Source organism: Neodiprion fabricii, chromosome 3 (assembly GCF_021155785.1).
Source record: "Neodiprion fabricii isolate iyNeoFabr1 chromosome 3, iyNeoFabr1.1, whole genome shotgun sequence".
In the NCBI taxonomy this organism is placed as follows: Eukaryota; Metazoa; Arthropoda; class Insecta; order Hymenoptera; family Diprionidae; genus Neodiprion; species Neodiprion fabricii.
In genome coordinates this window covers 32,892,301-32,917,926 of record NC_060241.1, presented here as the reverse complement: position 1 = coordinate 32,917,926, position 25,626 = coordinate 32,892,301, and the positions used below count along the sequence as shown (strand labels likewise).

At 41.1% G+C, this 25,626-nt stretch overlaps 4 protein-coding genes across 7 annotated transcripts; 1 reads left to right on the top strand and 3 right to left on the bottom strand.

The window, feature by feature from the left end:
* Window positions 1-358: 358 nt before the first annotated feature.
* On the top strand, window positions 359-2,037 carry LOC124177981 (alpha-(1,3)-fucosyltransferase C-like). Its single transcript, XM_046560997.1, has one exon. The coding sequence runs from the start codon at window positions 618-620 to the stop codon at window positions 1,821-1,823; it is 1,206 nt and encodes a 401-aa protein (XP_046416953.1). The 5' UTR covers window positions 359-617; the 3' UTR covers window positions 1,824-2,037.
* Window positions 2,038-2,071: 34 nt separating this feature from the next.
* Window positions 2,072-4,481, bottom strand: LOC124177980 (alpha-(1,3)-fucosyltransferase C-like). Its single transcript, XM_046560995.1, has one exon. It carries the CDS (start codon window positions 3,862-3,864, stop codon window positions 2,620-2,622), a length of 1,245 nt encoding a protein of 414 aa, XP_046416951.1. The 5' UTR covers window positions 3,865-4,481; the 3' UTR covers window positions 2,072-2,619.
* Window positions 4,482-5,413: 932 nt separating this feature from the next.
* LOC124177979 (alpha-(1,3)-fucosyltransferase C-like) lies at window positions 5,414-7,667 on the bottom strand. Of its 4 annotated transcripts, XR_006869699.1 has the most exons (3): window positions 5,897-7,667; window positions 5,670-5,731; window positions 5,414-5,535 (listed from the first exon to the last, which is right to left on the bottom strand). XR_006869699.1 is itself a non-coding variant. In XM_046560993.1 (2 exons), the coding sequence occupies exon 1, from the start codon at window positions 7,177-7,179 to the stop codon at window positions 5,932-5,934; it is 1,248 nt and encodes a 415-aa protein (XP_046416949.1). In that variant the 5' UTR covers window positions 7,180-7,667; the 3' UTR covers window positions 5,420-5,731; window positions 5,897-5,931. The 4 variants fall into 4 exon arrangements, 2 of the variants coding, with proteins under 2 accessions (XP_046416949.1, XP_046416950.1); XR_006869698.1 differs by having other exon boundaries at window positions 5,670-7,667; XM_046560993.1 differs by having other exon boundaries at window positions 5,420-5,731.
* Window positions 7,668-9,411: 1,744 nt separating this feature from the next.
* LOC124177186 (homeobox protein goosecoid-like) lies at window positions 9,412-17,294 on the bottom strand. The gene is made up of 3 exons (XM_046559302.1): window positions 16,485-17,294; window positions 14,552-14,841; window positions 9,412-9,818 (listed from the first exon to the last, which is right to left on the bottom strand). Exons 1-3 carry the CDS (start codon window positions 16,978-16,980, stop codon window positions 9,618-9,620), a joined length of 987 nt encoding a protein of 328 aa, XP_046415258.1. The 5' UTR covers window positions 16,981-17,294; the 3' UTR covers window positions 9,412-9,617.
* Between the last annotated feature and the right edge of the window lie 8,332 nt (window positions 17,295-25,626).

Genomic DNA, 25,626 nt, shown 5'->3' with positions numbered 1-25,626 from the left:
CAAATGACGGACCAATCTGTCGATAGATAATCAGTATAATCGCCTTGTATATATCCAAAGAAATTTGATACTGTAGGGTGCTTCCACCTTTCAAAAATTTGTGCTACGTAATTTTTTAAACATATGCAAAGTTATATGTTATTTAGTAGAGATTGACTGAATTGGTCTGGTACGCATTTGTGCTTCATAAATTGATTTATTATACATAGTACGACGTGGGATTCGTCATTGACAGCCGTTACTAATATTATCATGCCTGCATGATATCTTATCAGCTAGAAGGTGCCCAATTTGAAATGATAGGCGGGTACGCGAACGTGCTGGAAATTATCTCAGCAAGTTCTCCAATGTACACATATACACCTGTATCAACCAATTTTAGTACGCTACACGTGGAACACACTGCCGGCACGTACTGTTTTATTGCATGTAAATTTTTTAAGACGTCCTCTCCACCTATTATTGGACTGCTTGACACGGTGTAGTGCTAGCAATGCCACTGAAAATCTCGTGTTGTAGATGAAATGTACATAGTAGCTGTGGCTAGACTGGAGTTTTTTCAAACCTAAATAATTACGGTTTTTGAAATATTTGAAAAATATCAAGTGCGCGAAATCATGTCATTGAATCGAAGAGTGTCCGTTAAATTATACCTTTTGATTCTGCTGATATCAGTTCCGGTAATTATATTCTGGATATTAGGTAGACACATTAGCGAGACACGGTCATGCGATAAGGAGGTGAGATTCTCACATCATCAGGAAGAGCGACTCGTCGACAGGGCGGCCTCTTCCGTCCACGAGACAAACACCAAGACGATTTTGTACTGGACGAAGATGTGGGAAAGCGACAACATGGATTTTGGGGATGGGGATATCTTCGCCTCGTGTGCCGTGTGGAAGTGCGTTGCTACGAACAACAGGACAGCTCTGAACGTGCAAGACTTCGACATGATCATCTTCCACGCATTAGACATCAAGGCTAATGACTTGCCGCAGCAAAGGTCCCCACATCAGCGCTACGTGTTCCTCAATTTGGAGACTCAGGTGTTTCACCCAATCCCGGATAACCAGATATACAGAAACTTCTTCAATTGGACAATGACTTATCGAAGAGACTCGACGCTGATGAGACCGTACGGTGTTGTTAAAGTGACCGACTTAATGGAGTACGTTCCTCCTCATATTCCAGTTACATGGAGGAACGTTTCCGAGGGTACCATTCCCGAGGAAACCCGACGGAAGGTACAGGGAAAAACAAAAATGGTCTCTTGGTTTGTGTCCAATTGCTTTACCTCCAGTAAAAGGGAACTCTACGTGCAAGCCTTGAAACAGCACATACCAGTAGACATTTTCGGGGACTGTGGATCCCTTAAGTGTGATCAAGAGGAAACTGATTGTTTTGAGATGGTTGAAAGAGATTATTACTTTTATCTTGCCATGGAAAATTCTCTCTGCAGAGACTACATAACAGAAAAAGCTTTCAAATTCCTTCGGTATAATGTTGTACCTGTCGTCTATGGAGCAGCCGATTACGCCAGCGTGTTACCTCCTGGTTCTTACATTGATATACAGGACTTTTCCAGTCCTGAGGCACTGGCCGATTACCTTTGGGTCGTCAGCCAGAACCCGGAGCGATATTTGAACTTTTTTAAGTGGAAAAATTACTATAATGTCGAACTCAGACCCGAACATTATACCGTGTGCAAACTTTGTAAAAAATTGCACGAAGTCGCTCAATCGCCTATGATAATCGACGATATTTACGGTTGGTGGACAACCGATCAGTGCTTACGTGAGCCTAGTTTCCGAGGAATTCCATGAGCTTGCTATTAAAGTACACGTGATTAACAGCATACGTTGCTATAATGTAGGTGGTCTCTTGAGCAACCAGAATTCTCTTAGACCACAAGAATTCCTCATCATGACAGCTGGAATGTTACCATTGCCTTAAATTAGATATTAATTGAAGATTCCTATCCTAGAATCGAACATGAGACTACATCATACTGGTACCCTAATTGTATAAAATAAATCTTTTATTCCGAATGAAATTATTCTTTATCCCGAATTAGCATTGGACTATTTTTATTTTTCAAATACACCTATAGATCCAAAAAAATTGATGTAAGGTGACTAGTCAGAAAGGTCTCTTCGTCTGGGGTAGATTCATTAATTTTTACTTAAAGGTCATTTTATTCCAGACGAATCGATTGTTCTAACATCACATCCCAAAGTCGTAAAATAACAGATCAACCTTTTTTTTATACATGTAGATAAATATAAATTGAGGAGAAACAACGCGTACAACTTAGGAAATAATCCTGTAGAACTGAATCGTGGTCGTTAGTGTTAATACTTATCTAAATTATGAATGTAAAATATTGTTTCTCAGCGACGTGTCAAAAAAGTGCCGAATAATATCCAACAAGACTTAATGGTTAGTTACCGAACACGTTTACGGTATTCCGTTCTAAATCGTAGTTCGTTGTACAATTTAACGTAATTTTTTTCGAAAGAATGTTATTTCTCTTTCACGTCGGACTACACCAACTAACTCATATAACAATAATTTAAACATTTACCACAGAAATCTTCCTAATTGGCACTGTTCCCTCGATTAGTTCATGTCTAAGGGTGGGACACACTGCGATCCTTTAGCCCACCAGTCGTATATGTTGGCAATAACCTGTCTCGGCAAATTCGGATCATGGAGGGCCTTGCAAAACTCACAAACGATATAGTGCTTTTTGGTGTCAACTTTGTAAAAACTTTTCCATTTGAAGTAGCTCAGATACCTCTCCTCATCCTGACTCAGTTCCCTGAGGAAGGTGGCGAGTGCCTCGATCGAGGGAAAATCCTTGACGTTGATGTAGGAATTCGGCGGGAGAAAAGTTTCGTAGTCAGCCGCACCGTAAACGACAGGTATCACGTCGTAGTCCAGTATCCGGTACACTTTTTCCGTGATGTAATCACGACACATCGAGTTCTCGAACGACAGGTAGAAGAAATATCCTTGTTCCAATTGCTCGTAACATTCGTCCTCATTGGCTCTCGAACACTGAAATTTACCACACTTTCCATAAATGTCAACCGTCACGTATTCCTGTAACTTTCTCGCAATGTCCTCTCGCTTACTGTTCGTCCCACAATGAGAGACGAACCACGCGCTCATTTTCGACTTCTTTTTGAACAAGAGACTCGTGGATTCGGACACGTTACCGTCGGAGACGTCCAACCACTGTGCCGGAATATATGGAGGTATAACTTCGTTGGTATCAAGTTTCCTGAAGATCCCATACGGCCTCATGACATCTGCATCTCTCCTGTAAGCCATTGTCCAGTTGAAAAAATTATTGAATTCTGGTCTGTTTGGTACTGGATGGAAAACCTGAGTCTCCGAATCCATGAAAATGTAGCGTTGATTTGGTGATCTTGTTTTCGGTAGATCTTTCGCGTTCAATTCCGGACCGTGGAACAAAAGAGCGTCGAATTCCTCGACGGGCTGATAATTTCGGTCGTTTGTTCCCATGCAAAAGCTGACAGGACAGTTTGCAAAAATGTCACCATCTACCCCACGTTCACTAAGGTAAAAATTTTTGCTCGAAAACATTTTTGTCCAATACAAAACCGTCTTTTTCTTCTTCATTACTTCCGGTGGTTTGGCTGGTTCATCCTTAACTACCGTAAGCGGTGCCACGGGACTTCTAAGTTCCAAACTCGACTCGAACCCATACGGAGCCTCGTACTGACAATATGTTCTGCCGTTCAAAAATACCATAATCATTGGTACAATGAACAATCCAACAATCATGTACATTCGCAAGGTAAGTACACGCTGCAAATGATTCATTGTACAACTCATTTTTCAGGTATGTGATGTGTCATGTAAATATTGACTATCGTTAGAGTCTATAGTCTAATTATCTATCTTAACCGGTAGACTGACGGAAGCGTGCAAAATGGATTTAAATAAACAGCGATGATTTGTTTAAACAGATGTCCTATAACAATGCAATAGTTACATTTTTTTTCACTTCAAAACCTGCCCTACAGTCTTATAAAAACCTTGTATCATGAGCCGAACGGCATTTTGTACGTTACAACAAAATCCTTAATCTTTGAATTGGATTTACGAACTTTCATATGTCTGATTATAACTTAATGTAATTATTCAACGGGGAGGTAGTTATAAATATTTGTTAAAATATGCTACGCCACTGGTAAATTTCTTCATCAATATTTTTTTTGCACTTCCTAATCTGCATCACTGACTTTGCACTTCCAAAGCCCGTATTCGTAACATTTCAAGCTTATGAGAGAACTGCCTTTGAGACCGAACTAGTGCCGACAAGCGACGCTGCGTGACTGACTTAATCTACGTGCACGTGGTTTATCAGTTCTCAGTGGCTGATATTGGATTTGTTCACGTTTAAGTACAGGATTCACTTATTTAATAAATATGTCGATGGTAAACGTACGTCGCGGATTTTTTTTACTGTAGAATACATTTGACTTGATAAATAGGGGATTTTAGATTTCCTAAAACGGCCAAGACTGTATCAAAATCCCCAAAACCTTGCCTCTTTTTTCTCATGTAATTAATCCATCGTAATTTCAAACTGAATATTATACCTTCTTTAGAATCCAACGTAATTTGGCAAATTATCATTTGATGCCTCATCAAACTTAATATATTCAATGTACATATATTTAGGTAGAACTTACATATATATGTAAACATATCCCATTTTCACCTGTACAATCAAGCATCGCCGTTTACAGACAGGTGTATCCAAGGATATCGGTGACGTTAAACATTTATTAAAGATTTGAAATGTCGTCGATCCGTCTATATGTAATGCACATCAGTACACTTTTAAAACGAGCACATCGAAGGACCATATTAAAAGATTACAACAACTCCACGTGGCAACAGTTGGAACGTTATCATTTATTTAAATCAGATGTTCATTAGGGATTTCTCTTCGAACCGAACACCAGATTACGTAATGCAGCTGCTATTATCGAACGAAATAAATTTTCTGATAAACATAAAACTATTCTTCACCCTAAAGCAGTTTTTACTCTATTTCAGTTTTAAATTATACTTTATACATCACTGCAAATCATATTTAATATCTGACAGTCTGGAATAGATTAGTTTATTTCTATTTACAAGTAATTCAATTCCAGACGAATTAGTTGTTTTGTTATCACATCATATCCCAATGAACCAGTAATGGTATAAAGTATGAATTTTATACGATCAATGAGTGTAAAAGCAGTGTAGTTATAAATAAGGTTAGATTCGACGGTCATTAGCGTGATTCCGGTTTTTTTCTATTTTTCCAGAAGGTGTCAAACATTTTATTTAAACAATTTCCTGGTATAAAATATTATACACATATCTGAAATAAATGACGTTACGGTACAGAATGAATCCAGTTGAAGCAGACAGTTATTGTTTCCTTCCGTAGAACGTGGTTTATTGTCGTCGCAATCTTGTACGAGGCTGCTTTCTTCGTCCTTACTGCTAATTATTCATTTGGTCGCGAACAGATCAGAGGTTGAAAACGAGAATGGTGATTGTTAATTATCACTTATTGGCTGTAATGTATTACTGAATACACCAGATTAAATTTCTTAATTTATGTGTCTTTAAATTACCTTACAAGACTTGACCACACACCTGGGCCTTGCTCCTTTGAATATTATCTCGACAACTTGAGCTTGTTTCGCATCGTTGATTCCAGTGAGATCCAAGTTTAACATAAATGATAAAAATGATATAATTATAACTTTGGTACGCGTGAGGTGAACATTAATATCACTAAATTAGATCTTTGTTTCAATTACATGGTATACATCTATACTTATTTTATCTTATCACATACCAATGACATCTTTTTGATTATCACCAATGACTTTATTAGTTGATTACAGGCGGTGGGACACACTGCGATCCTTTAGCCCACCAATCGTATATGTCGGCAATTACCTGTCTAGGCATATTTGGCTCATGGAGCATCTTGCAAAACTCGCAAGCGATAATATGGGGATCCCCAGTGACCATTTTGTAAAAACTTCTCCACTTGAAGTAGCTCAGATACCTCTCCTCGTCCTGACTCAGTTCCGTGAGGAAATTGGCGAGTGCCTCGATCGAGGGAAAGTCCAGGATGTTGATGTAGGAATTCGGCGGGAGAAAAGTTTCGTAGTCAGCCGCACCGTAAACGACGGGTATCACGTCGTAGTCCAGTATCCGGTACACTTTTTCCGTGACGTAATCACGGCACAAGGAGTTCTCGAATGACAGGTAGAAGAAATATCCTTGTTCCAATTGCTCGTAACATTCGGCTCCTTTGGCTTTCGGGCATTTCAATGTTCCACACGTTCCATAAACGTCTACCTTCACATATTTCTGCAACTTCTTCACGATGTTCTCTCGCTTGCTGTTCGTCGAACAATGAGAAACGAACCATGCGGCCATTTTCGATTTCTTCTTGAACAAGAGACGCGTAGACTCGGACACGTTGCCGTCGGAAACGTCCAACCACTGTGCCGGAATGTCGGGGGGTATAAACTCGTTGGTGCTAATTTTCCTGAACATTGCGTGTGGTCGCATAATGTCTCCATCTCTCCTGTAAGTCATTGTCCAGTTGAAAAAATTGTTGAATTCTAATTTTTTCGGTATCGGATGAAAGACTTGTGTCTCGAAATCCGCGAATATGTATCGTTGATTTGGTGACCTTGTTTTTGGCAAATCTCTGGCGTTTAATTCCGAACCGTGAAATAGAAGAGCGTCGAATTCCTCGACGGGCTGATAATTTCGGTCGCTTGTTCCCATGCAAGAGCTGACAGGACAGTTTGCGAAAACGTCAGGATTTTCGTCGTGTACGCTTAAGCGAAAATTTTTACTCGAAAACATTTTTGTCCAATACAAAACTGTCTTTTTCTTCTTCATTACTTCCGGTGGTTTGGCTGGTTCATCCTTAACTACCGTAAGCGGTGCCACGGGATTTCTACGTTCCAAACTCGACTCGAACCCATACGGAGCCTCGTACTGACAATATGTTCCGTCGTAAAAAAATGGAAGAATCATTGGTGTAATAAACAATGCAACAATCGTGTACATTCGCAAGGTAACTACACGCTGTAAATGGCTCATTATACAACTCATTTTTGAAACATGCGATGCCTTATGTAAGTCTTGACTGTCGTTAGAGTCTATAGTCTAATTATCTATCTTAACCGGTAGACTGATGGAAGCGTGCAAAATGGATTTAAATAAACAGCGATTATTTGTTTAAACAGATGTCCTATAACAATGCAATAGTTACATTTTCTTCCACTTCAAAACCTGCCCTACAGTCTTATAAAAACCTTGTATCATGAGCCGAACGGCATTTTGTACGTTACAACAAAATCCTTAATCTTTGAATTGGATTTACGAACTTTCATATGTCTGATTATAACTTAATGTAATTATTCAACGGGGAGGTAGTTATAAATATTTGTTAAAATATGCTACGCCACTGGTAGATTTCTTCATCAATATTTTTTCGCACTTCCTAATCTGCATCACTGACTTTGCACTTCCAAAGCCCGTATTCGTAACATTTCAAGATTATGAGAGAACTGCCTTTGAGACCGAACTAGTGCCGACAAGCGACGCTGCGTGACTGACTTAATCTACATGCACGTAGTTTATCAGTTCTCAGTGGCTGATATTGGATTTGTTCACGTTTAAGTACAGGATTCACTTATTTAGTAAATATGTCGATGCTAAACGTACGTCGCGGATTTTTTTTATTGTAGAATACATTTGTCTTGATAAATAGGGGATTTTCGATTTCCTAAAACGGCCAAGACTGTATCAAAATCCCCAAAACCTTGCCTCTTTTTTCTCATGTAATTAATCCATCGTAATTTCAAACTGAATATTAACCCTTCTTTAGAATCCAACATAATTTGGCAAATTATCATTTGATGCCTCATCAAACTTAATATATACAATGTACATATATTTAGGTAGAACTTATATATATAAACATATCCCATTTTCACCTGTACAATCAAGCATCGCCGTTTACAGACAGGTGTATCCAAGGCTATCGGTGACGTTAAACATTTATTAAAGATTTGAAATGTCGTCGATCCGTCTATATGTAATGCACATCAGTACACTTTCAAGCGAAAACTGCTTCATTCTTCGCCGTGATAAGCGGTGCTACGTGATTTCTACGTTCCAAACTCGACTCGAACCCATACAAAGCCTCGTTCTGACAGTATGTTCCGTCGTAAAAAAATGGAAGAATCATTGGTGTAATAAACAATGCAACAATCGTGTAAATTCGCAAGGTAAAAAAACACGCTGTAAATGGCTCATTATACAACTCATTTTTGAAACATGCGATGCCTTATGTAAGTCTTGACTGTCGTTAGAGTATGAATTCTTATCTATCTTTACCTGTGGCGTAATGGATCTGAACCTTTGAACACCCTTTACAAATGCGATTGTTACAACCGTTCCTACTTTAAACCGTGCCACACAATCTTATGAAAACTGTGAATTGTTAGTCGAATAGCACTTTGTGCATTCCACACAACAAGACACTCAGTATTTAAATTGAATCTACGAAGTCTGATCTGCCTGAGTACAACTTGACGTCATTATTCAAAGGACAGGTAGGTGTAAAGTTTTGTTAAAATATGCTCGATCACTGACGCATATTTTGATTCATCTCTTTGTTTTACTTTCTCATCTACCGCACTGATTCTACACTCGGAAAACCCTCGTCCGTAACATTTTACATTTTATGAGATAATTAATTTTGAGACCGATCCAGTGTCGGCAAGCGACGCTGCGTGACTGAATTAATCTAGGTGCACGTGTTTTATCAGTTTACAGTGCCCGATATCGAATCCGTTGACGTCGAAGGTCAGGATTCACTTACTTATTAGACAATGTGTGAACGCGAAGCGTGTGTACACCGTGGAGTTTTGTTTTTATGGAAAACGTCTCAAGCTAGTTTCTGATTTATTAAACATGTCTATACTCTACAGAAATTTCCGACACACTGTCGGCTCCTATCTCGTGATGTTTATTGACTGCTGGTATCGCTGTTTCTAATAAGATAGATAAGAATAATACAGATAGAACATCTGTCCAAATTAGAATTACCTGCAAGGCAATGAATTAATTTCCAGACGTGGAGATCTTGTTATTTTCCTTCAAACGAAAATGTTACAATGTATTTTTTCCAACGTACCTACCCATGCTATAAGATTGCGAGTGAAATCGATAGGCATTCCGTTTTCATATCTATACTTAATGTAAATATATCGACGACGATCGTTCAGGAATTCCTGAATCATAAACGTAATTGCGTTCATTTTCGTCTTTCCTATTCGAACAATAATTTATTAATTTCTCTACATTCATAGTTTATCAGTATTTACAGGCATATATACATCTTATTTACACTCGGCTGAGAATGAGATACGACCGAATACCGCATCCCGCGAAATCTTAATTTCAAATTTCTAAATCGTGAAAGCATGCACGCTGGTGTACGCGACAAGACATGAGTCTGTTTGCGAGGTTGTTTTCGAAGACTACGCCACTTCGAGATCAGAGCTATCGGTATCCTGGTCATGGGGATCTTTCCTAAGGGTTAGATGATTCGCGACTCTTATCGGCGACATGACGACAGCGTCGTCGGTACGTTGCCGTTGTTCGAGCTGCAGCTTACGAAGCCTTTCCTGTTCCTCTCTTTTTTGCTTACGCCACTTGGCCCGTCTGTTTTTGAACCACACCTGAAACAACAACATTGATAATAGGCAATGAAGCGACGGAATTAAGCCGTGACACGAGCTTGCGAGCGAACGAACGAGACTTGTATGCGTCAGATTCAATTAGTGCGAAGCAGAAAAGCACGTGGCAATACGTCTTGACTGGATGTATAACAAGTCTCTGGGAATTAAGGTGGTTCTTCAGTGATTACGGTGACAGTAGAACATCCTTTTGGAAAATTGTTTAATTTACGTTAAGGTTGTTTGATTAATCCGCGAAAATTAGATTTACGAATATTAAGAACATTTCGAATGATGGTTTATTATAATTTTATTAATAAACTTCTGTCCATAGTTTTTCATTTGAATGTAGTAGTCATCAGACACAATTGATAGCGAGTGTATAACAGTTGCATTATTTTCATACATATCAATGTACAATAGAATTCTTTTAATCAAAAATGAACGTTTTAATCTTCATTTTGTTATTATTAGTAATAAGTCAATACAAGTTATGCGAAGATTCGATTCACGATGCTCAAATTCCGCGCCATATCATCGCGTCCCGGTTGTGAGATTTTTAAATTATACACCATTGTTTTTATCATTAAAAATCTTTTCGAAACGGTCAGCAACGTCTCTTTTTCAACATGTCGTTGGAAAGATCATTATTCGAACAACCATTATCTCGTTTTTTGTCAAGGTTTATGAATTTTATGAAATAATTGTGACAGTATCTCCGTCGATAAAACTTGAAACGGCCATAAGTGCTATCTTAAAAGTCCAATTATCAAAAAGCCCGTTTTCACATTTTTGACCGGTAATCTGGTCCAATATTCAACGAGGGGATTCGCTTCGTTCCTATTAACAACCAATCCAAGTCTCATATACAGCCATGGATTTTATATTGACTAAAGAGTAACCTTAAAGAACAATCTGGAAAGAATTCGTAATATCATAAAACCAAAACCGCTTTACTTATTGTCTTGTTAATTTCTTCTACGGTCTCACCGAAATTTTACCCGATGCATTTTATGATGAGCAATCGACCAGAGGACGTGTGAACCCAACATCGTCTTCGTGTGAACATTACATTTCAAAATTTAACGTAGATCGACCGAGTATCAACGGAAGCCTGAGCAAACTCATACATTTATATGTACAGGGCTTTCCACGAAAACTCAGTAAATGTTTGACCATAACATTTTTAATTTCATCAAGGATTTTTTCCAACTTACTACGACTCCTGAAAAACTTCGAAGTATTTTTTCAAATTTTTCTCGTCACTCTTCTTTAACCTGTCATTTTTTAAACCCATCTCAGAAACACGCAAATTGATCGTAAAAAAAATAGTGAGTTTGTTTTGAAACTGAAAAAACATAGGAGATGCGGTGTGTATTGTAACAGATTCTTAACAGGTATAAAACGAGAAAGAACAACTGAAATAACAGAAAAAGATTTTTGAACAATTTTAAATATACGAGGACCCACTTTGAACCGTGCGTGAAAATGGATCATTTCGGAAATCAAATGTTTTTTATCTTGTTTGATAAAAATCAACTTTTTGTTTTTGTGTTTTTGAGATGGGCTTAAAAAATTATTGGGTAAAGACGCGTGATTCAAAATTTTTTAAAAAATTCTTCGAAGCTTTTCAGGCGTCGTACGAACGTAGAAAAAATCCTAGGCAAAATTAAAAAATGTTACTGAGTTGGCGTGAAAAGCCCTATCTTTTTTCATTTTTTTGCAACATATCTTGCGAATATTGACTTGCATATCCGTTCGTCCCTGTATAATCAGCTTTACCATTCAGAGACACGCGTATCCAAGGTTGTCACGCTGACGTCAACGATTGAATTTGATAATTTGAAATATCGTCAGTTTGTGTATCTACGCGTAACGCGTATCAGTAAATTTTTCTGAAACTTCGTATAAATTGTGTCTTGTCCCCTTTTGAAGGTAGGCAGCAGCATTTTCGTTTAAACTTCGTGGAAACGTGTGTTATACTACGGAAGTAAAATAGAAAACACAAAGAAAACAGTATAATCGGTAAAGTCTTTGGCTATTTACTTTTCCCAAATAAATGAATGCGCCTTTTCACTGTGTACGGTCTGTTCAAAGTTTTAGGCAGTAAAAGCAGATTAGGTTTTTCCAGGACTCCCTAGGTGCGAAATTTCACAGTGAAGTCAGAGTTTTCTTATCTGCGGCGGTATTATGTCATATTTACTTGCTTCATCATTTCTGTTGAGAAAAAAAAAAACCCGAGTTAGTATGTGGATGACAAACTCTTCCTTGAATTTATACTAACACAATTTTCTTTAAATCTGTAGGCATTAAAATTTGTATACTTAGGTACCGTAATTGCGTGGTCAAATTTGTTTTTTCATCCGTCGTGTCTGAGCTTTCATGTATTCAACTCTAAACCTTGAATTGGACGAAACAAGTGCTGCTAAAATATTTATATGATATGCCGTCTAGTCTTTCGTATTCAGTTGCTAATATATTTTTTAAATTTCGACAAAAAACTGTTATCACTTGAAAAAAATTTTTTTTCTAGATACGCATGATAATAACTGAACTTATTTGAATATTATATGATTCGTTTCATGAAAACAACTCGTAAAAGATGCTCTGCTGATTTATGAACCAACAGCGACACCCTCCGAATGGATGAGAACTGTAAGGGTGAGAGGACCAGAGGTAATGGAGAAAGGGCGAGGGGACGAGAAGGGATCAAAGAATTTTAACTCGTGTATATCACGCCTGCGTTTGCACGACACGCCTGTCCGAGTCGATTAGGAAGACAACCGATACTCATTGTCAGACGGTTTGATTCGCTAATGATATTGCATATTCTCAGACAAATTTTACGATTTACGTAGGTATTCACGGTGGCGTGCGAGTGATATTTGAATAAGGGAAGAGTAAAGGTTTCCCAGCATTACTCGTAGCGTAGCGAGATAAAATTGGTGGTAAGGTTTTGCGAAAAATTGAAACCTGCGCATTGGCCCGTAAAAAGTGAAGCGCGAGGAGTGACGAATTGTAATTTTGCCAATGCTTTGAACTCCGACGGAGAAAAGCTCCCGACGATAAAACGGTAAAGTCTTACAAGGAAACAGGACGACTAGCATTTCGTAGGGAATATATACCCTCCCGAATATCTTTCCTCGCAGCGGTGAAGAGCCGTCTATGCAAACAAATTTTGTATTTCTTTAGGAATTTAGATCCATAGAAGATCCAGAGAAGCGAAGATCTCCGGCGTAGTCGCGCGTTGCGGCAAGATTGATGTTGTTCCAAAATCCATGAGCTACCTCACCGCAGAAAAGACTCCTTGACTAAGCCTCTCAAACTCCAAGCGATATTACCTCTCGACGTGGGTGGTCCAGGAATATACGTCATATACTCGCTTCCAAAACGCTGTATCATGAGGGTAAGATCTGCCAGAGATCCTTAAATACCTTTGTCGCAAATCTCGTTTGTAGATAGAGAATATTGCGAAATTTTTAAGTGTTGTGCGTCGTGACCGAACAAGCATCGAGTGAGTTTGGAATTTTACATCTTGTGTAAATTGTATGCAGCGATTGATAATCAATCGACGATTACGTAAGAAATTACGAATAAGTTACACCTCGGTCTATTACCCAGGTCACTTATCGAAGCGCAGAATATGCTCTGAAAATATTAGCTTAAACTTGAAGGGTGTTCGAAGGTGACGTAGTACGAGTTTCCTAGTTAAGAACTATCGAATAAGTAAAGTTCGGAAGCCTGAACGCTACATCGTGCTGTAAAATCATCCTTAGGCGTCGATCATGTTTCAACGCGAGTCTCAAAATTACGTCGTAATTAAACATCTCGGTTGAATTTACTGAAAAGCAGGTAAAAATATATGCGCGTAGAACGGTTGGGACAAGTTGTGATTATGCGATTTTCGAAATATCTTCTTTTTTTTTTAATGGTGAGAATACAATTATCGAAAATCCGGGTGAGAATGTGTGAAAATATAAAACTTGATACGGTGCGTATGAAAAACGAGGGTGACAATAAGTGGGAGAGTTAATGGATGACAGAAATGTATCGTAGAGTCTCAGCAAGTCAAACAAAAGCACTCCGGTTGGACTATTTTAGGACATTTTGGTCACATTAAAATATTATAGGCTTTGTGCATTAACGGCATTAACGCTACAAACAATTGACTTCCGACAGTGAGGCTTTGCTTACATTATAAATTGTGCATATCGACCAAACGCGGGTAGGTCAAATATTTACCAGAGAGTAACCGAATATCTTTCATTTCTCAAAAAACCAATTTGTCAGACCCACTGCGGAGGTTCCACCACTGGATACTCTGTCGTTCGTGTCTCTTCCTGCCAGTCGTGGAAGACCCTCGTTCTTTCATAGGTATACAAGGCTTGTCAGCGCTATTTGTCGAAATAATTCTACCGAATCCATTCATGTTTGGACTTTAAAGGGAAAGAATTTCAAGGGCTTTACAAATATTTGGGAACACAGTCCTGTATTATTTTAACACAACAAATTCGGGGTATCAGCAAAACCTCAATAATTGAAAGCGAACGCGTCGATCCGACCAGACGCTTCAAAGGACACATGTAACTGTAATATACTCGGTTAGGTATTCGGAAGAAATCCTCGCGAGTTTACCGTCCAGAAAACGATTGCTTCACGGATGATTTTTCATCTCAAGCTAATAGATTTTCAACCAAATGTTCAAACGTTTCTTAATTCGTTAAAATTCAACTCACTTCGATGCGCTCTTCCTTCAGATCAACCTGAAGGGCCAGCTGCTCTCTGAGCAAGACATCGGGGTAATGAGTTTTGTCGAAAGTCGCTTCCAGCTGCTCCAATTGTTCTTCGGTGAATATTGTACGATGGCGCCGTTTCCTCTTGGTCATCGGTCCAGCCCCCGGAACTCCTGGATTCATGTGATAAGGATGCGTCGCGTGATAAAAAGCCGGTTGCCCGTGGAGCGAAACACCGGCCGCTGCCATCGCAGCGACGTAACCTCCAGGATACAATCCCGGATAGGCGGCAGCTGAAACAAACAGAGCGGCAACAATCGGATAAGCAGGAGTCAGTCTGGTCAAAAATTTACCGTTTACTCTAAGCTAGCCTAAGTAAGTAATCGAATTTGAAAAAAGCTGCGCACTCTCGCCCATCACGCTTTATAATATTGTGAAATTATTGCTCTCTTACGAACTGTAACGAATCGCAATCGAATTGTATATTGATAATCTGGAATGCTACATGCCGGTGTGACAATTCAGGTTAAAATGAGTCCACCATAATTATGCGCTTCTTCTCGAAGTTTAATCAGTTTACACAGATTCTTCGCAAGCTAAATGAAAGAGCTAAACTTATTGTAAGAATCTGACCGAATGGGATAGTGGAAATGGATTTGAAATTGGTTCGAATCGGAATAACTTAAGTTTGTTTCTTTTTTTTTTTATACAAATTTATGCAACAGTGTAGAGCCGCTTGAGGCGAGGAAATAAACGAGTCTAAGAATGTATATCAGATTGGCAAATATGAATCCAGTTTAGCTGTGAGTCCATTAAGGCTTCACCTGGATTACATTTCTCCAGAGTTTAAACTCTGCGGCGTACACTTAGCGTTCCCTCGCATGTCACGAGGCGTCGAGACGCCGGTGCCGAGTCCGTATTCCCCCGGGAGACCTTATTTAAAATCTTACAAAAAAAGCTGCTTACATTTTACCCCTAAACGTTTCACCGCCCCGCTCGTCGATGGATGTACGCTCTCCGTAGAAAAAGAGCTTTGCTCACCATCCGGAGTTTCGCGGCAGATTTGCAAGCGCGAAACCGTCCGTGCGAAAGGAAGACGGATTGTAGGTTTCAGGGCGACGATGCGTTTCTAGTTCCAGTCTCGGGGTGGGAAAAAATACGAAAATACTTAGCGCTTTTAAGGTGGTAAAAAGGCGAGACGGGTGATGCCTTCAGGTTTCACGTCGGATTTGTCTCGGCTCGAGTGCACCGCGGACCAGACAATATTCCTTTGAAACGGAAAAATACTGCAGCCCGTGACTGCAGGGTGAAAATATCATTCCAACACCCATTCATCCGTATCCGAATCGCTTGGGCTGTCAGAGAATTTTCGCAAGAACGATTCCATCGATTGATAAGCAGGACCGATAATTGATTTATACTCGTCTATCGCGTTATACGCGAAAAGGGCAAGAAATATATCCTTGGTGTTTAGAAATGAAATTTGACTTCGAAATATGTTTTATCGTCTGATAACAATCGGCGCGGCTCATCGAGGAAGGCAAAGCGATGAATCTTCGTTTCGCACTTGCTACGGCTTCTTGTAACGTTTCTACGGAAGCCTCGCGCATCAGTAAAGACAACAGAATTTTAATTTAGCGAATCGTCGTATTTGCTGTGTAAATACATTCTGCGTCGAAACGACCCCTCCGATATTTTTCTAAAAAGGCTTGAACCGTTCGTTGAAAAGATTGCTCTCGTGCGTCCGTCGATAAAAAATGTCGCAAAATTTAAACGATGGTTACAACACTTGTCTCGAAAAATCTGAAATACGAGTCGAGTACACGTGATGAAAATTCCCCTTGAATGAAGTTCCCTTCGTCGACACTGATTCGGCCGTATTTTGATAAAAACACGCAATCTTCATCACACGGGTGATTTGAAAATTCAAACCCACCTAGAAAATCTGCAGACGTGAACGCCAAGTGATGGAGCTGCTGCTGAAGGGGATGCATGGTCGCTGTCCTCGGCGGCGAGTTAATTGGTTCGGCATTCGGCAGGGCTGACAAACTCCCGGAGCTCGTCGGGGTGACGTTGCCACCTGTGCGAGGGGCGAGGATACTGTCAATGGTGAATATGGACGTGGGCGAAGACATGGTAGCCGAAGAGCTGGGCCTGGAGACGGACGGACGGTAATTCAATTGGTCAGGGCTCGCGGGACTGTGGATATTCCTGGAAAATACGCGTTCGCGATCGAGATCCGCATGATCTCTTGACGACTGGATTATCTGGGATTCGGACTTGATCTTTTGCTGCAAGGTGTCGGCCCCGTAGCCGTACAAGTAGGCGTGACTGTACCCAGAAAGTCCTGGTCCGTCCTGAACAGGGCTGGAAGGTTCGGTCATCGAGGATCTTGATTTTGGGGAATCGCCGGCGAAGATGCTTTCTACCATGTTCCAAATATTATTACCTCCGATGTCACTCCGCACGAATTGGCAGACCGTGAAGCTTTGTCAATTGTATTTCCGAGGTCCTTCAGGGGATCCACTTCACCGGAAGTCGGAGGCAACATTCGCTTTGACGGACGGATCTCCCTGTCCACGATATTTGCAACTCAAAGCAATCGCCTCGACGTTTGTAGCGAATTATTCTCGAGCTTTCCCACTCTCTACATCTATTTCACATCGGTGTTCCGCACAGATTTCAGCATCCGTCGCGTCGGCCGAGTGTTGGATCACTTTCACCTTAAAATCGACCGAATTCGATCAGCCCGAGCCAATCGAAGTAAGAAACTAATCAACGAATCAGGCACTCTGGCACTTTTTCATCTTTCTTCAATCCCGTTGGTTCTAACTTCACGAAACTTCTGATCATGGACGTTTTACCGCCCGTTTAAAACACGCCGGGCGATGATTTAACAGCGTCGATTGATGAAAATCGTCGATTTGAACATGTTGCGACACCCCGGGTGTTTCGATTCGTCGACTGATTACCGAGACGAATGAGAAAATAAATTGACGGCAATGGAAGGCGGAAAGAAATTTTACAACTTGGTTGAAAACTCGGGCCGGTGCATTGGCGAATTTCGACGCCCTCTCCTCGACGAGCTTTTCGATAACTAGAAGAGACAAATGTCCAGACACGAAGCCCCGGCCTCGTAGTTCCTCGTCGACGCGCCACCCTCGCTGCCTGAGCCACCCTGCAGTCTTCTCGCGGATTGGCTGCTAGGCGTGGCTTCGAGTTCCATCCCCTAGGAAAACGCCGCTCTCGGGGACAGAATTTCGCGATGACAACCGGAAGCGTAACTTCGTAACCGGAGGGTTGAAGCCGGTGGAGGGGGCTGACGCATTTAGTGTGGATAATCATCAGACGCCCCGTGTGTTACCGTTTTTTCACGCCGTTCTCTTTGTACCTTCCGTTCGTCTGTTCCCTGGATCTATGCACGTACGTCTCTGCATACGCGATATGCATTTACGCGAAGATCCTCATCCACGAAGGTTGTACAATTACGCAAATTCTGTGTCCAAAATGTACAGTGAATTATATGTCATAATCGGGTGCAAATTCAAATGCCCATTTTCCAATTTCCATATTGTCCAGATTATTCGACATTAATCATTTCATACTGATTCCTCAATTATCGAACTTGTACCGTATTGAGATAATCGGACCGGATCGCTCTCTTTAGCGTAAGAATTTTTTTTCTTTAATACCTCTTTTTACAACAGTCGTGAAACTAACACTTTAAACCTGATATTATTAGAGTTATTCAAATTTTCGTCAGACCGTAGAAAAATTAGGTACCCGTCGTGATGCGAGATACGCCGGGTATCGTTGAACTGTAATCCGTAAAATGTCTCTTCAATTATTTAAAATCCCGCGTCCGTGTGCCCGATTTAAGAACATAAAACCGTTGTAATGGGTATTAGGGGATGGGAAAATCTCGCGTGCAGCTTCTACACGCGTAGTAGAAATATTATACACGTACGTATGTGTATGTTATGTACATAGTTCCGGTTCGTGTGGGTACGACGGTACAAACGAAACCGCGTACGTGTGTTCGACGTTGTATTATATAACAGTCCGTCCATACGTTGAAACCGTTCGGAAACTTACATACGCGTACAATTTCGCCGCGTGTGCGAATACGTATATATGGGCTATTCTTTCGCAGGGATACATATATGCCAACCCTAATCCTAATCCGGACGTTAATCGTGGTCGAATCCAGAGATCCTAGATCCCATGTATCCCTGCCCCCTGAATCACCCTTACAGCTTTACACGCGGGATGCTGTTAGAACCCTTCGTCATTCTACTTCTTTTATATGAATTTCTGGTTGCTGTACGTCCGTCATTACAGAGACGAATATTGAACACACGTTGCACGCTGTTCGTTGCAGTTCCAATTATAGTTATACTTGATTGAAAAATTCAAATTCGGTTGCAATCCGAGTCCAAATGTCGAACGCTAACCGCGCCTTAAATGTTTTGCTCGCATTCTCGGAGCAACCATAGGATACCGGCATATGCGCGATATGAGGATATAAACGGGCCATGCTGCACATCCACAAGTTCCGTACTAGGCTGCAGTTGCAATTCGAGGCAGCGTGCGAGATGTGGGATTAGCCGCGCTGTGGATTAGGGCCCATTTTGTGGGACCAGTTCGAAGGATCTGGCGCGAGCCAGCCTTGCGACTCGTCGCACATCGAAGTCTATGCGAGACCAAGATGGTGGTACAAAACACGATTTAGATTACTATAGCATTTCACTAGGATTCTGTACTGTGAGCAGCTTTCCGTCTCACGGAGATTCGTCAAGAGAGTAATTACAAAACCACGTACGAACTCCATTAAGGCCTATAAAAAGGATTTGTTTCTTGAAAATTTAACCCATTACCCGATCAAAACGTATCGCAAAGCGAAACGGCTTTCAACATTTTTTTAAGCGCCGCAGTTGATTTCATCTCCGTTCCAAGTATTCGCTGCTTCGTGATAAAAAAAAATTATGGGACCATCGTGTGAATTGTTGTCAGCAGCGGTGGTCTCATTCTCTGCAAATCATATAATAGAACGCGTCGACTGGATCGAGGATGGGTAAATTTGCCGCATCAAAGTACTTCTCGTATTCTCACTTCCCCCGAAGTGCGAACGAGCTGAGACTCATGAATATAATAAGTTGGCCCCATTGTCGGAGAGGCGAGAGCCCTGCTTATTGGCCTGCCCGCGACAAGTATATGACAACTCGCGTTCGCGGGACAAAGGAAAAGTTAATTGCATTGTCAACGGCAGAGTGCCGCGCTATCCTTTCACCGATCTTATCAAATTATCACGGGTGAGTGAAATAAATGGTAATGCAATCGGAAGTCAATAAAAGTCTTCGAATCCAGTCGCATCGCTGCCGGAGATGTTACGTCGGATGTTTGAGAGGCGAGACTTAATTTTTTCGGAATCAAGCTTTTGCGATAATCGAGCGTTACAGCTGCGTAGAATCTCAAGTCCGGCAAACGGAGACCGATTGCATGAACTCGGATTCCTCTCGAGTCAAACGTTTCGAGTTTGGTTTTCGCGTAAGATCGCAACCTGATTTTTACTCCACTCAGAGTTTTTTAGCGCTCGAAGGATTTACAAGGATATAAACACATTGTGGAAGGATCAGGAATCCCAAGTCAAGAAGTATATTATACAAATTACATCGCGACGCGTAACCACCGAACCCACCGTCCTCCCAAATCTCTTCAATTCCAGTCGTATTTTCACGAGATGTAACACCTAATTGGCTGCGGTACTCAACGCGAAAAGATGAGGTTCATGGATAATCCCGAGGTGAAGTTTACTCTGAATATTTTCATCCCCCAGGGGCATCCGCGGCAGGGACGTGCGTTTCGAATCTCGGTCTTAAAGTATACCTACCGTGAAAATATTACCTCATTCGCTCGCGCCTGCAGCAGCTGTTACACTTGTTATTATACAGGCATCGCCTGCAGGAATTATTGCATACAGCGTGATCATGCCTCCGGCGAATACGTGGCTTTGTCTGGATAATTAATTACGATAAATAGTCACGGGAGAACAACAAAGAAGGCATACGTGTAATCAAGTTCAACAATTATAATACTGTCACGCTGCTGAATTCACTTATCCCCAAGAGTTCCGTCACTGTTTTTTAACACGGCAGTAGTTTCCTTGTTTGCTTTTTGGTATCTGCTGGCTGTACTGTTACCGATACAACAAACAGGCGGCATTCTTCTGTGCCATAGTTTCTTCTTTGTCGTTATGCAGGCACATTCCATGTCAGAATTTCAACGTCAAGCCTGTAAAGATGGCTTTGCGAATTTCCACGATTCCGTTTGCGGGAAAGGACGAGCATCCCGTAGCGCGGCAACACTGGCGCAGTTTCACGGGTGTTTCCCGGACGAAAGCCTTTGATTTTTAAGCCAAGAGGTTCGAGTGTGACCCCCGAGAAACAAGCTCAGCAGGTGTCCCCAGCATCCACTTAACGTCGTGCTTATAGACGTGAAAACATCTGTTTTGTCTGTTTTGCAGGTATTGTCACGGTATTAGGGCACGGCGGTATTAGATTTTCGCACTGATTGCCCGTAGGTCCTAATCCTATCTCTGTGCGTCTACGTGAATCTTCGCCAAAAGTGCCTTTCTCCGATTCATCGTAATAACTTATACTCGTGAGAAATAAACATTTATTTTTGCGAGAAAAATTGAACAGAGAAAAAAAAAGAAAGTCTGAACAGATCAGATTTCATTATTCCGACACTGGAAATTGGGACGCGGTAATGAAAAAAATACGTTTCTGGCCGATAGTGTAATGTACGTATAATAAAGGCGCGACTGATGGGTTCGTTAAGAAAGATATCAGATGTCACCTTCATCGAGGAAAGAATTCTGTGCAGTAACATGCCGGAGCTGGAAGAATAGAGCCGACAGAGAACTACGCGTTGCGAATTCCCTCTTCATCCTAAGCTAAATATCTCCTCAATTTCCATCCCGCGTTAAATCCTGCCGCAGCATCATGAAAGATGCCGAATTCTATAAAAAAAGAAGTCTCAACACAAAAGCTCGGGCATCCGCGTCACTATATTTTAACTTCCACACGGATTATAATTCGTTGCGGCAAATATTTGCTTTCTAGACCCGCTGCGAGCAGGAAAGATGAAGAGGAACGGACCGCTAAAAAGGAGTGTAATGTATTATATATTATTATACCTTTGTCAGGCGATTTTTACGGGAACTCTCACGAAACGTAATTCCAGTATTCATCTAGCAGAAACTTACGTTAACGCATAATTTACCCTCAGGTACTCGTCTTGCAAATGATCTCTGTAACAACATCCGTGACGCCACGTCCGGTTTATAAATTGATCATTATTGGTATCGCGATCGCACCAAATCACGTCATGGAAACCGGATGTTGGGCGAAACTAATTTTATGCTGCAGCGGCGAACGAGGAGTAAATATACGCGTCAACGGTTATCACAAACGTAATTGGTGGACGCGTTACAATAACATCGATATATTCAAAGGGCTTGACAGTAAATTCCGTGCAATCTGGCGCGTTATTTGCTGTTTGCCTCGTCGCTAGTTTAATGCAACCGAGTCGTCGTAGTTGATCGATTGCCAATTAATTTTCTATAATTGGACAACGGCAGTGTACATATACATACGAGATACATGTAAATGCAGCCAATTGGCGTGACCGTCATATTTTCGATAGAACCAATTAACACTCAACGGAAACAAAATCCGCCCGCGTCCGTTCTCTCTTTCACTTTTCCGATAAAAACATTTTTATCTCTCTTATTTTTCTCATTATCACTGTAAATCGATGGCCGAACTCGAGGCTTCGGTAAATTGGAGAAATGTTGGTGGAAAGATTTGTAAAAATTACGTAAGGCACGAGGATTTACATTCGGTATACAAGTTAATTATACATTACACTTAAAGTAAATTTTTATCAGCGGTTACAGTATCATCAAAACTGAGGAAGCCGAATAAAGTTCGCAGGGCGGTGATTCGTAAGATCGGGTGATTCGGCGAAGGTGAAAATTCTACCCAAGTCACTTATTCTTCTACATACCGATCGGTTTTCCTACTTATACAATTCGTTATGCAACCAACCGAGGAACCAAAACGGCTGGGTAATTACTCAAGGAGCTTACAACCGTGTTGTGGCAAAGCATTAATTTTGTTTTCATTCGAACTTACGACGGCGGCCCGAGGGTGCTGGCTGAGTAGGTGGCCGAAGGTAGGGGGTTCCCGGTCGCAAAATAGGGGTAATCCCCGGCGACACGAAAACCTCATCGCGTGATGCGGGTGTGAGCTGCAGAATCAACACTCCTTCGGGATTAGATAACGCTATATACCGCGGATACGCGGGGATCCCCGGTAAGATATCTATGCAGGGCCCGGACGCTCGCTGCCGCATCGCCTTCCGGATTGTTGTCCCAATGCATTATCATCTCACTTAGTAAAATCCACGTTCGAATAACTCTTCGACTAAAAGCCTTAGCCCGCCGCGCACTATCGCACACCAGATAAGCATGGATCTTTGATTTAAATTAAGACGGTACGGGAAAATCGGAGCTTCGTCCTCTTTTCTATCTTGTTTTGTTAACTGAAATCCGAATTCAGCTTCTCCGAAATCCTAACGTGATCCTCGAGACGACCCGCAAAATTCATTAATTTCCTTGAGTCTAAAGGGAGTCGGTCTACACTCAGCCGACTGTACGAAACAACTACAATCCTCCATCGCGAGGAAAACTTTGAAACAGGCACCTGATTGCTCACCACAATTCTCGTCCCCGTGCCTAGCAAAACTTTTTCACTGATTACATGCGCCATTATTGTTTAGAGTTGTCGCCGTCTGTTATAGAATTATCGTCACTGATAATAATGGACAATTTCTCCAAGGGATTGCTTGTTGAGGTATGCATTTTTCTTACGACGTACGTGCGCCGCGTACGTCTAGCATGTACACATCCATCGGCTCTTCCACGATTGTAGTTACAGAACTCTGTGCAGAGATTATTCTATTGCGTAGTATAAACAAAGAGAACACGGCAGGGGGGTGCCACCCCAGTCAGTGGGTACGCGATGTTGTTTGGTCTGAAAATACGCCATTGTTTCAGCCCGATAAAGAATTCAACGTTTGGATAATTACATCAGCATCGATTGTTGCCGCCGGCAAAGTTAGGCTGCAGGCTTACGCAACTTAGACCGCGTCCCTAGGTCTGAGCCGTAAAAATGTTCAAACCCCTCCACAGGGTTACCTCAACCCCCTGAATTTCGGTTCGCAAATCGTACGACTTCCTCCACGGCAAAGAACGACAAAGTCGATTTGCAATCTTTGGAGAATAATCTCAATGCGTGGATCTGATATGTCACAATTGCTGCAAAGTGTTTCGGAATGTCTTGACAAACTTTATGAAAACTTATAAAAAGACTGTGTAAAATTTTGTGTTTCACGAGTAAAATAATTTTAGTAATTTTGTTTTAGGCGCGTCGAAATCCGCAACGTTTGACGGTTCGTACATTGATCTTAAAATTTACCAAGGCAACAGGATACTAGCTGTTGAAACTGAGCATTCTTCCGAGTGTAATCGTTGACCATATTTGCATGTACGTTGTAATCGTTTGTTGACGACGCGTAAATTTGCAATTTAACAAATTTGAACGGAGAATTTGTACAATTCGTACTTCGTGGTCTTAAGCCCTGGTAGTCCTGCATCCTTGAAAGAGAAGGATATACGGCTGAACGTGGCAAACGCGAATATACCACGAGTGAAGGAATCAGTGAGCCAGCAGCTGCGGTCCTCTGGTTCCATTGTAAGCAAATAATCCAGGATCCTTGGCCTGGCCAAGACATCCTTGTTTGCCTTTTATTAAACTCTTGTTAAACGCTGCCTTTTCATCGCACACAATTGAATCGGCAAAATACCGAAAATAATACCCACCCGCCCACCGGGACCAAGAGCGAGAAAAGCGATCGCCGCTGCAAACCGAGTGTTTGGTCTCTTTCTTCCCTACATCTGAAATGGACACCGTGTAATCGCGCCTTTATGCGTGCCGTTCCGTTCGCAAGCGACGAGCTTGCAATGGAGAAATATATTATGCGAGCTGCGCGATTTCTAAGGGTTCCGAAACCATGCGTTCCATTGTAGCAACCGACCGTCGGATCCAATGAAAATATTTGGATGTTTTCGGAATCGCATAGAGGAGAGCCGTATTATGTCCGGTGAAAAGTATTTCTCCCTTTGACATCAAACTCTACAGTCTACGCTAGGGTTTTCCTCGAGGAGAATTAAATTTTATTATCATTGAGAAGCTCTTCATGCCTTTTCTCCGAGGGAAAAAAGGGGGAATCCAACTGAGTATGTATTGAATGTAGCGTATAACAAAGAACCGATTAATGACGAGTAAAAAATACATTCTTTCCGAGTAAGCTGATCCGCATCTTTAATTATTTACCTATTTTTCTTGATGTTGTTCTTTCAAAAATTTATTTCAAAAAGTACTCATCGCTTGAAATCAGCCAGTGACTTCGGAATGCCTGCAATAATTATGTAAAACTTATTTCAAACTCTCTGAAGTCTGAAAATTAGTTTTTAAATTGAACCTATTTGTAAACGCTTTGAGAAAAAAATTGGGCAAATTCACAGCTCCGAGTGTCTCCGCCTGGCATTTGTACGAATAGGCAGGCGATGCTAGAATTGAGAATGAATCAATACTCACCGTCAGTGCTTACCGATGGTGGTATGAGCGTGTATACCAACAGCCACCATACCGGTGGTTCCTACTATTTTGTCTTACCAATAAATGTTATCACGTTTAACTGGCGTTGATAGCTAATATTTTCGAACGAATATTATCACGCGATATTACCGGCGTCGCATATGTTAGATACTTCTACTAGGTAGTGTTGTATAGTTGGAATAGAACGTGAAGTGTAATTTGATATTTCGAATTTGAATTTGGAGATGCACGATTCGAGGAATAGATAAAAAAAAAACACTATGTATTGAGTTGATATGTACATAGCGTACTCTTTGTACAAATATACGAAGGAAAAAATTACTTATTTATAAC

Coding starts and splice junctions, on each gene's coding strand:
- LOC124177186 (XM_046559302.1), bottom strand. CDS start 16,980: ATGGTAGAAAGCATCTTCGCCGGCGATTCCCCAAAATCAAGATCCTCG. Junction 14,842..16,484: donor CACGTCTGCAGATTTTCTAG/GTGGGTTTGAAT, acceptor TGTTTGTTTCAG/CTGCCGCCTATCCGGGATTG. Junction 9,819..14,551: donor TGAAGGAAGAGCGCATCGAA/GTGAGTTGAATT, acceptor TTGTTGTTTCAG/GTGTGGTTCAAAAACAGACG.
- LOC124177979 (XM_046560993.1), bottom strand. CDS start 7,179: ATGAGTTGTATAATGAGCCATTTACAGCGTGTAGTTACCTTGCGAATG.
- LOC124177980 (XM_046560995.1), bottom strand. CDS start 3,864: ATGAGTTGTACAATGAATCATTTGCAGCGTGTACTTACCTTGCGAATG.
- LOC124177981 (XM_046560997.1), top strand. CDS start 618: ATGTCATTGAATCGAAGAGTGTCCGTTAAATTATACCTTTTGATTCTG.